This window comes from Chenopodium quinoa, unplaced genomic scaffold (genome assembly GCF_001683475.1).
Source record: "Chenopodium quinoa cultivar QQ74 unplaced genomic scaffold, ASM168347v1, whole genome shotgun sequence".
NCBI lineage: Eukaryota > Viridiplantae > Streptophyta > Magnoliopsida > Caryophyllales > Amaranthaceae > Chenopodium > Chenopodium quinoa.
In genome coordinates this window covers 1,675,749-1,687,357 of record NW_018744311.1, presented here as the reverse complement: position 1 = coordinate 1,687,357, position 11,609 = coordinate 1,675,749, and the positions used below count along the sequence as shown (strand labels likewise).

Genomic DNA, 11,609 nt, shown 5'->3' with positions numbered 1-11,609 from the left:
TTATTGATAAAGTTGTGTAGCAAAGGGGAACTTGTGACATGGAACTTTGATGCGACTACAATCGATTATGGGACAGAACAAGCAAGAAGTATGCAGCTTCATTGTTGCTGTAACACCCCAATAATTCTCTCTTAAAACCTGTAAATACCCTGAACAAAATCCAAGAGAATTACTGGCGTGCTACCGCCACGTGTTCAAACGTTAAGGCTTTTTCAGAAAATAGCAGCGGAAAACTAAATCAATTATATATAAGTTTCAAAACTAACAACCAAAACCAAATTAAATCTTACATCTTGGAACCCTTAAGGCCCATATTCAAATTAAAACCCCACAAAAGTAATAAATAAATAAAACCATAGTTTAAATAAATTCAAACTTATGAAAAGAAATAAACTGCGAATAATAACCAACTCTCTACTCAAAATCCCACAACCGGATGCGAATGCTGCATATGTAAGAACCTGTGGTTAATCTGCTCCCGAATATTACAAGTGTAAAAATTGGATCGTCACAGGGTCATTGAAAGGCGAAGGCCATGACCAAAGAAAGACACACACAAAAGCACGCAATCAGCAAAGCTGAGTACATACAAGCTGCGAAACAAATAAGAAATCCATAACATGCTACTAATAATCAATCATCATGCATCATTAAATTATAAACTCAACACACGACTCAACTATTCATATTACTAAGACTCCATTAATTAATAATAGGTAAATCATTATTTTTATTCATTGGATTATGCAATAGACAAGGTTGTCCAACCCATGCTCCATTTGGAACATCAATAAAAGAAAAACCCCATGCCTCCTTTCGGAAACATCAATAAACATCCAACGACCATGGGCGCGACTCCGTGATCGTGGTTAGTATGAGATCTCACCTAACTCCTAGTTTTTAAAAAATATTTGAAATAGGAGACTCGTAGATCAGACGGCCTCGATAAAAGTACACGGCTAATACCCCGTGTACCCCAACCCCTGATTGTCATTACTCTAAAAGTGCACCAATCCAGAGTTTTATTTCTCATCCATCTTGCACTTTACGTGATTTACAGTTTTAGACTTGGTGATGACTCATATGCAAACAGTACGATCAATCCAATATCAATTCAATCAAGTAAAACAACTTTCCAATTTCAATTCTTGATTTATTAGTGACAAGCAACATTTATTATTTATTCCTTTAACTACCTCGGTGTATAAACACCTTGAGTGCATAAGGCACCCCAAAGCCTTAACCTCGTCTTATAAGACTGGAATTCTTCCTTTTACTCATCATGTTTGCATAATCATGAATGAGTAATAAATTAATCTTTACACCAATCACATACCTTTGCCTCTAAGCGCACCTTACATAATTAGAGCACAAATAATACTTGCAATATAAAATAGTGCACATCATTTGAAATTCACAATGTATAACCAAACAATTTAACCCAGTCAACCCTATACATGATACTAAGTTCTCGATCCGTCCTTAAACATGCACCTACAAGCAAGGTTTTGTAACTTGTACGTACCTTGAATAAACGAATTGGTATGCCACTTTACTATCTAGAAATCACCTTCAATAAACTCATCTCCTAAACCAAACAATTACATCTCAATCAATACCCAATCAATCAAATTTACAGCAATACTAACTTACTTTAAAACTTTCAAAATCCAAATCAAACAACACTTTAAAACCTTCCCTTTAGTTAAAATTAAAGGCTTATATATAGTTCTTTGAATTTTCTTCATAAAAACCTTAAAATACACTCTTATACATGAAATCACAGCAAGTTTAAAGTTTAATTAAAATCTAAAAATTATTTAAAACCCCCTAATAATCTCCCTTTTTAATGGGTGATTAAACCCTCTTTATAAAACATCAAAAGTAGTACTTAAAAACTATTTCAGCACTTAAAACTTCAATAAAAACATATATTTATGCTTAATTAACTTTAAACATAATTAATTTTATCAATCAAACTCAAGGATAATATTTTAAGTATAAAAAACTTTGTTAAAATAAAAAACTGTCTGAAAATCATATTTAGAGGCTGAATTTGGCCACGAGAGGGTGGTAATCACTACCAAAGGTAGTGAGTTTTTTTTTAAAACGTTGTTTTCACATGAAAAACACTACTTTTTCATAAAAATCGGATGAGTTCAGAACCTGGTCGGAATTAAAACGGGATTAATATTAACGAACGGAAATCTAAAAATTAAAACCCGAATTTAAGTGTTCAAAATAATCTGGAATTAAATTAAAATAATCATTATTTATAATCACCAAAATTTCAAAACATCATTACTCTAAAATCCCTAAATCAATTGTTCATAAAACCCCTAAAATCATGATTTTCAATAATTAAAAACCCTAGGTTATAAAATTTACAAAATCTGAAAATTATGACACTTATAAAATCTGAAATTATAAAGTTTAATCATCAAAATACAATTTGATACTAATTAAATTAATTTTAAACAATAAAATCAAAACCCATAAATCAATAATTGTAATTACACAAATTAATAAAACTAAGGAGAAAGAAAATAAGACTAACCTTTTTGTGTGGGAAATTTTTTGGGGATTCATGGGGTATTTATAGGAGAGAATTGTAGGGTAAATGGGAAGATTGAGCCTCATAAAAATAATGGGTCGATTAAGTAAACAAATGGGTTAGACTTGTGTGATTGGACATAAATTGTAGAATAAAGGTGCATAAAATAATTTGTTCAAATAATTTTCGACCCAGATTAATAATTTGAAACTTTTGAAATTAAATTATGAAAAATAACAAATAAATATTATAAATAAAATAAATTTTCATTTATAAAATATTTAAAAATACGGGGGATTACAGCTGCATTTGTTGCTGCAGTGTCATAGAAAGGCCCTGCCACATTCCCTAGGAGCAGAGTAGGCCCTAGGTTGCTGAGGTACACCGGGCAACCAACTAACCTTTAGTTGCTTACCCTCCCTTATGAAGTTTAATTTACATTTAATTTTAACTTATATATATTTCCAATGAACACCCAATTGAAAGTAACAAAATACTAACACAAAACTTGTTAGAACCTAATAAATGGGATTAAGCTTATTGTTGACAATGTTTTTTTTTTTTTTTTTTTTGGTTAAGGTAGAATTTTGAAAACTAAGAAAATGTATGTAAAACAAAGTGAAATCTCTTTTAAAAAAAGGACAAGCTTAGGGAAACATGCATAGATAGGTATTTAATACCTTCATTGATTTCGAGCATTTTAAGGGTTTAGGGATTATTATTAAATGAGAATGGAGCAAAGTGATTGGGTGGCAAGGAAGAGTTGTTTGTCTCAAGTAGCATCCTATATCATCTTAAAATGCTTTGTCTTATATCTTGCCTAGATCCTAAGATCAACCAAGATACTATCCTTTATTGCCATAAATAAGATTTTTATAAAGATGAGGTGTTATGTCTTGTCTATGTGCTTATCCCTTGTGCTCATGCCAAGGGATGTAGCGTTTTCACCTAATATACACCTCCAACATTCTAGCAGCTGGTGTGAAGATAACTAACTAATATCCCAAAAGATTTATTAACTCTTCAAAAAGGTCTCACACTTTCTTCATCTCAACATCCACCAATCCACCATGCTATAATGCCATGGGGAATCAAGTAGGCCAAGTTTCAATGAAGAAGATCATGACCCATGACATGAAAATATGATATTATGAAGTTGTCGAAGTTTTTAAAAATCTATTGTTATAATGCTTTATGTTCTGAAGCATGTTGGCCGAAAACTCACTACTTCAAACAAAATAAAATCAAATAGCTTAGGATAAATTCAGGACAAAAAATCTAGTGACACTTAGGGCCCGTTCTCTTACGTTGAAATTCAATTCAGTTCAGTTCAGCTCAGTTCAGTTTCTAATTTCCTTCTCTTATAAAATATTCATTTCAGTTCAGTTCAGTTCAGCTGAGTTCAGTCAATGAGAACAGACCCTTACTTCATACTTTGCATATACGACTATACGAGTTACTTGAACTTATTTCCATTGTTGCATAATTTATCTTGAACTTGTATATTTATGTTGTTTGATTTAATACAAGTCAAAAACAAAACATAACCAAAAGTCCAATACACTGATGCTTAATGGTGTAATTTTTTGACTAAAAATTGACTAAAGTACCCCAAAATCTCTCCCTTTATATCCACACTTCGGACACCAAAGGAAACCCCCAAATTCAGTTGAATTTTCAAAGTGAAGTCCACTGAATTGTCTACCGCTTTATCCGGTTAACAAACCTATTCCCTCAATCACCTACCCCCTATTACACTCACCGCTTCTTCCGGTTCCCCATTACCCCCACTCTTCTTCCTGCAAATTTAAACAGACCCTCCCATTCTTTCTCTCTCTTCCCCCCTCTTTCTCTCTCTCTTCTTTTTCATCTTCTCTCTTCACTCTCAAACAAATTTATAGGAGAGAGAAAGTGAGAGGGAATTCATTTATTCATTTGTTCATTCAATGAATAATAATCAAATCAAACTCATTTTTATTTAATTTTTCCCCTAAAGTTCCAATCTTTTATTCTTCTCTAATACGTTACGGAGTACTTTTTAGTTTTATTTTTGTTTCCTTTTTACTGTGATTAATTTGAATAAGAAGTACAAAAATGGTGATTAAATTCAGTTTCTTTGAAATGGGTTTTTCTCCATTTTTTATGGGGGTTCGAGCTTCAGTAGATCCATGAATTTGTGATTTTGGTGGGGTTTCTTGAATTCAGAAGATGAATATACAGTTTGCTGTTCTCAATCCAATTAATTCATTTGAACTCAGTAAGCATTTCTTTTTCTTACTTTGATTATTCACTTTAATTTATTATTTCATCTATTCTTCTGCTTTATTTTTTAATCTTGTTAATTATTTTTTATGGGATTGATTTGTGAAATATATGTAGTTTAGTTATTTCATATATGCGTTCTAAGCTAAATCAAATTCTGGGGTTTTTCTTTTTAGCATTCGTTTAATTATTTCTTTGTGGATAAGCTGTTGTTAAAACTGATATCCTGTATTTAAGAGCAAGTTTATTTTGTTGATTTTCTGCATTAATTTGCTGATTTTCTGCATTAATTGGTAAAAAAAAATTCGGAATTTTATAAGTCAACAAGAGATTAATGGCTAACATAGAGGGTTGATTGGTGATTATCAGATTGATTTTCGGATTATCGACGCGTGTATGTAGACCTTTGAAGGCTAGAGCAAGTAAGGTTGAACTTTTGTCAGTTAGTTTTGCTGTGATCATGGATGTGAAAACGAGCAATTCTAGTGAAGTCTTTGAGGCGAAGATTAGTTTTTCTGAGCTGCTTGAACTTGCTGCTGATAATGATGTTGAAGGGTTTAAACAATGTATAGAGACGAAACCTAATGTAATCGACGAGATTGGTTTATGGTATGGCCGCCAGTTGGGTGCTCGGGGGATGGTATTGGAGTATAGGACGCCGTTGATGGTTGCATCTATGTATGGAAGTTTGGATGTGATGAAGTTTATTCTTTCAATCTCGGAGGTGGATGTTAATTGTGCTTGTGGCCCTGATAAGTGCACTGCCCTTCATTCTGCTGCTTCTGGTGGATCCGTAGATGCTGTTGATGCAGTGAAGTTGCTTCTAGCCAATGTTGCTGATCCGAATCTAGTTGATGCCAAAGGGAATCGACCATGTGATGTGATCACTGTTTCCCAGATGCTTCCTCAGCTGCAAGTTGCCCTTGAAGATATGCTTAGTTGCCATGGTTCTACTGATCAGAAAGATCTCCGCGATTTAGGCAATGGGTTGAAGGTTGCTCCTTTGGTTATCCCTACTCTTTCGGAGAACAAATCTATCTCCTCTGGTTTAGAGGCTCCTTCATCTCCTATGTCCGCAAAGAAGGAATACCCTGTAGACCCATCTCTACCTGATATAAAGAATAGCATTTATGCCACTGATGATTTTCGAATGTACTCATTTAAGATTCGACCTTGTTCACGAGCTTATTCCCATGACTGGACTGAGTGCCCCTTTGTCCACCCGGGAGAGAATGCTAGGAGAAGGGACCCCAGGAAATTCCATTACAGTTGTGTCCCTTGTCCTGAGTTTCGTAAGGGTACTTGTAGACGTGGTGATATGTGTGAATATGCTCATGGTGTGTTTGAATGCTGGCTACATCCAGCACAATACAGGACTAGACTGTGCAAGGATGGCACAAGCTGTAATCGTCGTGTTTGCTTCTTTGCACATACCCCTGAGGAACTTCGACCTCTGTATGCATCAACGGGATCTGCTGTTCCTTCACCCCGTTCAGTAGCCTCTGCAGCTGCTGTTATGGATATGGCTGCTGCCCTTAATCTCTTTCCTGGTTCACCATCAGCAGCATCTGCCATGTCACCGTCACCATTCACACCGCCACTCTCTCCATCTGGGAATGGGATCTCTCACTCTGCAGGTTGGCAGCAGCAGAACATCCCTACCTTGCATCTTCCAGGTAGCAACATTCAGGCCAACAATATCCAAAGTAGCCGTCTGAGATCATCACTAAATGCGAGAGATATTCCAGCTGAGGAGTTGAGTATGCTGCAGGATATGGAGCAACGTCATATCCTTAATGACATGTCTTGCTTTGCACATGGGAATCTCTCAGCTCGCCCAAAATCTCTGGCTCCATCCAACCTTGATGAGCTTTTCTCTGCTGAGATCTCATCCCCTCGGTACTCTGATCCACTTGCAGCATCCGTGTTTTCTCCTTCACACAAGTCAGCAGTTTTTAACCACTTTCAGCAGCAGCAACAAAGCATGTTGTCACCTATAAATACCAAAGTTTTTTCCCCCAAACCAGTTGATCATTCCCTTTTACAGCCTTCATTTGGGCCATCTTCACCTGGTATGATGTCTTCACCTCGAGGCATCGATCCTCAGTCTTCTTTCAATGCTCGTTTATCTGCACTTGCCTTGCGTGACAAACACCAGCAGATGCGCAGTTTGAGTGCACGTGATCTTGGTGCTAATTTGCCTCGGGACCTCATACCTGAGACTGGTGGGATATCTGGTTCTCCTGTGAGTGTGGGTTCATGGTCTAAGTGGGATCCTTCATCCAATGGAAGAGCTGATTGGTCTATCAATGGCGACGAATTGACTCATTTGAAGCGATCTTATACAGTCGGGAATAATGGTGAGGAGCCTGATCTTTCCTGGGTTCAATCATTGGTCAAGGATTCACCATCTTCTGAAAATAAAGAGGTGCCGAGTAATGCAGTATCTGGTTCAATGCTCTGTGCCGATGGTTCAAATTCTAACTCTCAGGAACAATCCGTGGACCATTCGACTCTGGGGGCATGGCTTGATCAGATTGCTGCTCAGTAATGCTTGCTTGAACTGGAAAGAGTGAAAACCCAAGTTTTCATTTTTGTTTTCGAGATTCAGGTCAGAATTCAGAAGACTACAATTAACAGTAGGTGGGAGTTGGAGGACATTCTTCAAGATTTTTTTTTTTACCATATATTATTTGATTATTTATTATTATTACTACAGAAACTAAAAAGAAAAGATAAATGAGAACCTTATCTGGGCTATTTGCAAAGTTGTTGCCCAGCTAAGGTGATTCTTTTGGTAATTTTTTTTCATTTAATCAATTAATCAAATTTCTATGTATTATTTCTTTTGTTCATGAATCTTGATATTTTTTTTATTATTCCTAAGACAATTCGTTTATTATCGCCCTTGATACGTATCAAAAACATGTATCAATGTATGATAAGTCGATAACTAATACTTCGTATAAGTAATATATTATTACTGAATATATGAAATTTTGCATGAATTTTATTTATTTATTTCTTATTTTTGCACTTGCAAAATACTGTACAAGTATATTATAAATAAATAAGGCTTTAATTAAAAAATAAAACTTGTATTGGATAAAATGAGGAAAATTCAAGCGGCTTCTTTTTTCTCCGTATACAAAATGAATTATTGTAGGACTGACAATGATGGGTGGGTGGTGGCATTTGGTTCTTAACTTCTTATTGATGTATGAACATTAAATGAAAAGTTTGAGCTAAATTGTATTATTTGCTTTAAATTTCTAATACTGTCCCTTTGGTCTAAATTTGGATGGTTTCTAATTCATTTTGCTTCCTTTATTTTATGTTTGTATGTTTCTCTCTCTATCTCTTTCCATTTTTCATGAAAGCATGGAATCTATGATGTGGATCCCAATGGTAGATGATGGTGGGTGGAAACTTTAAGATGTGAGAAAGAGATGGGGGTGGAAAGGGAAAGGGAAAGGATGTTTCTTCCAATATGATTTTGGCACTCTCATTAAGTTTAATGTACACCCGAATGTATTTGAAAGAAGGTGCATTCAAGATGACGTGTGACGCATTTAGAGTCTGCCAAGTATGTTGTTGAGCTGTGTAAGTGCTAGAGTGTAATTTAGATGCTTTGATAGATAGAATGTTATTCCGCACAAGCTAAAAATCAAACTCAGAGTCCATTATGTAAGGGTCTTGAGTTGTATGTATGGTGGAGTGTAAAATAAACGTCCTTAATGATAAAAATAATAATAATAATAGTGTTACTTTAAACAATTTACAAATATAAAAGTCCACTGATCTTATTATTTTATAATTGATCTCATTTATTGTGGAAAGAGCTTACGTACCGTTTAGCAACATTTTCCACGATATCATTGATACGTCTTTAAGTAATTAATTAGCTTGGAGTCATATCTATTCAATAATAATAATAATAATAATAATAATAATAATAATAATAATAATAATAATAATAATAATAATAATAATAATAATAATAATAATAATAAAAAAGCTTGGAGCATATTGATTGGCTTTATAATAAGAGTTGAGAGAGATCATATTGGAAGATGAGTCATGATAAGTTATACGCTGATTTCATAAATAATAAAAAAAAAAAAAAAAAATCCGATGTGATGAATTTTAAAATCAAGAATCCAAAACTCTCTTAAAGTTAAAGGTGGAATACTTTGTTTAGGCATAAAAGTTCAAAGTAGAATGGCCAATGAGCCACTTTGATGCCACCCCCACCTAAACCTTATATTGTTGGTTTCTTTTTTGAAGTGGAGAATATTAAATATCCCTTGCTACTTTCTTCGTGATTTAACTAATAATCTATGCTCAATCCACACATATAATATACAAGTATATAATATATGATTAAAACTCTAAATTATACCGAGTAACAGATTTTGCGCATGGTGGAAGAATCATTAGCAGTTTTTAAGGGAACATTATCACCTTTGTAACTGTGATTTGGATGCGACTTTGATGGATGGATTGTTTAATTAATTTAGATTAGTTATTGAAATTTGGGTGCTTTGATTTTTGAGCTAGTCTTAGTATTATTGCTTAGAGGTTTAAATGCTTCATTGCTTCTAGTATATCTTATACTTCGTAATTATAAAATATTATCGGTGTCTCTAATTCAATATAAATTACTTTTATGAAATACTCTGTTACAAAATTTACCATAAAATAATACGTTATTTGACAATATTATATGAATTTAATAGTTTCGGAAACGTTCATGGGCGGTCCAAATCATATGGTTGATGATGGGTGGGTGGTGACTATCAAGTAAGAAAGTAATAAGCATTTAGGCGGTTGATTACATATAAAGGATCACATGGTAATGTAACAAAATCAAACTTTGAAATTATAAACATTCCTTACTTCTAGATCTTGCTTTGATAGAAAAGGGTAGCCAATTCTCTTCCCCCTATATACACATTTTGATTTTGGTTATTCATTATATTCACAAAGAATACGTAATTGAAATAAGATTCAATCTGAATCTCAAATCTAATTTCTTCTAAACCGACTAGTTTTGTCCATATTAACGTTTACTCAACAAGAATTAAGGGTAGTTTCCTTTCTTTTTCACTTTTTTTTTTTTATTTTTTTTTAACTTCAAAGCATTAATAACCTAGGAAAAAAAGAAAAGAAAAAGGTACAAGTATTTCCTATTATGTTTAATTATTGTAAGTATCAACATTGAAATTTCATACTAACTTTACATGGACGCTTAATTATCATGGTTAAACATATTATGAATAATACAAGGTTGTCTAGCAATTCATTTTGTTTTTGTTTTTTTTCCTAATCTTATTTTCATAATCACTACACACTTTCACGGCTTATATTAGGTGAAAAATAAGTACATATAAGGGGGGGGGGGGGATTCAAGTCATTCAACCCTACATAGACAAAAGCCTACATAAAAGTTCCAGTGGTATAGTATTTTAGAAAACGAATCCTATGATCACGAAAGAATTGAAGTCCATCCTTGCTTGAGTGCTCATATAAATTATGGCATGAAATAGACAGCACATTGCATTGAATTAGGTTAGCAAGGTGTACATTGTACATCTCCGTTACACCTACGAAGAATATGGTATTTAACTACATCAGCAGTATAATTCAGCAAATTGCAATTAAATTCTGACATCATTTAAGAAGTAAGCTTAGTACATAGTAGTAGTAATTTATTGTTTATCATTCATAGATAGCGAAAGATAACTGCTTTAGATAGCATTAGTTCATTATTGTATTACTAATGACGAAATTATGAATCGAATAAAGCTACAAATTGGTTAGGTTCTGTGAATTTATTATCAATGTGCTCCGGTTAATGACAATAACATTATTATTTGAAAAACATAAATGAAAGCAACTATTTTTTTAATCATGTCCATTCATCGACTTATTGCAGATGATTTCATCCCAACTAATTTGTACAATTTGTTTGAGCTACAAAGGATAAGCACACATAGATCATCTAGATACGCACAACTGACTTTTGGTTGGTGAGGCCCCTAACCCTCTTCTCATTGGATTTCACGAGCCCGGTCGAGAGTTTCTAGATACATTGAGGCTCAAACCCGAAACCCCCTTTAAGGGGCAATCAAGTTGCTTACCACTTGTAGGTAGATCATCTAGGTAATATTATAGTTTGTAGAATTGATTGAGTCCAACATGATTTGAGTTGATTGGTTGAGATTTTTTTTTTCCGGGTGTAGAAGGTAATGAATGCACATGTTTAGACCAATTTAGTCCTTGACTTAATCGTCACATTTTATTTGGGGGTGACTTTATGATAGGTTCAATCCGACTTATGATCGATCAACGCTAATATTATATATAGTCCCCGACTAAGAAAACCCATAAAAGGCTAATGAAAGTATTTTGACAATGCCCTAAAAAAACCTATGGTATGAATCTAAGAGTGACCCATCATCGGTCCCCTAACAGGTGTTCAAAATTTATGGTGTTGGTTGTTGCACAACCACCTTCTGATATGGTAGTTAGATTTTGTTAGTGATATTTGGATTGTAGGACAAGGAGAGTAGGGCAACCAAAAAGAAATTAAAAGTGAGATAACAAGGGTGAAAACAATATCAATAGAGCATCTCCAAACTTTAGTATATTAGACGTTTTTTCTAAAGAGAGTGAGATTACCCTAAATCATAGGGTTACACTTCCCCCACAAAGTTGGCTTATATGACGTGAGATGGGGAAATAATTCAACAAATTTGGTTTTAGTCCAAAGGCTCTATTCTTCTCATAA

At 34.0% G+C, this 11,609-nt stretch overlaps 1 protein-coding gene across 1 annotated transcript; it reads left to right on the top strand.

Annotated features, from left to right (window-relative positions):
- Positions 1 to 4,284: 4,284 nt before the first annotated feature.
- On the top strand, positions 4,285 to 7,728 carry LOC110696031 (zinc finger CCCH domain-containing protein 24-like). Its single transcript, XM_021873293.1, has 2 exons — positions 4,285 to 4,811; positions 5,186 to 7,728. The coding sequence occupies exon 2, from the start codon at positions 5,277 to 5,279 to the stop codon at positions 7,365 to 7,367; it is 2,091 nt and encodes a 696-aa protein (XP_021728985.1). The 5' UTR covers positions 4,285 to 4,811; positions 5,186 to 5,276; the 3' UTR covers positions 7,368 to 7,728.
- The last annotated feature ends 3,881 nt before the right edge of the window (positions 7,729 to 11,609 follow it).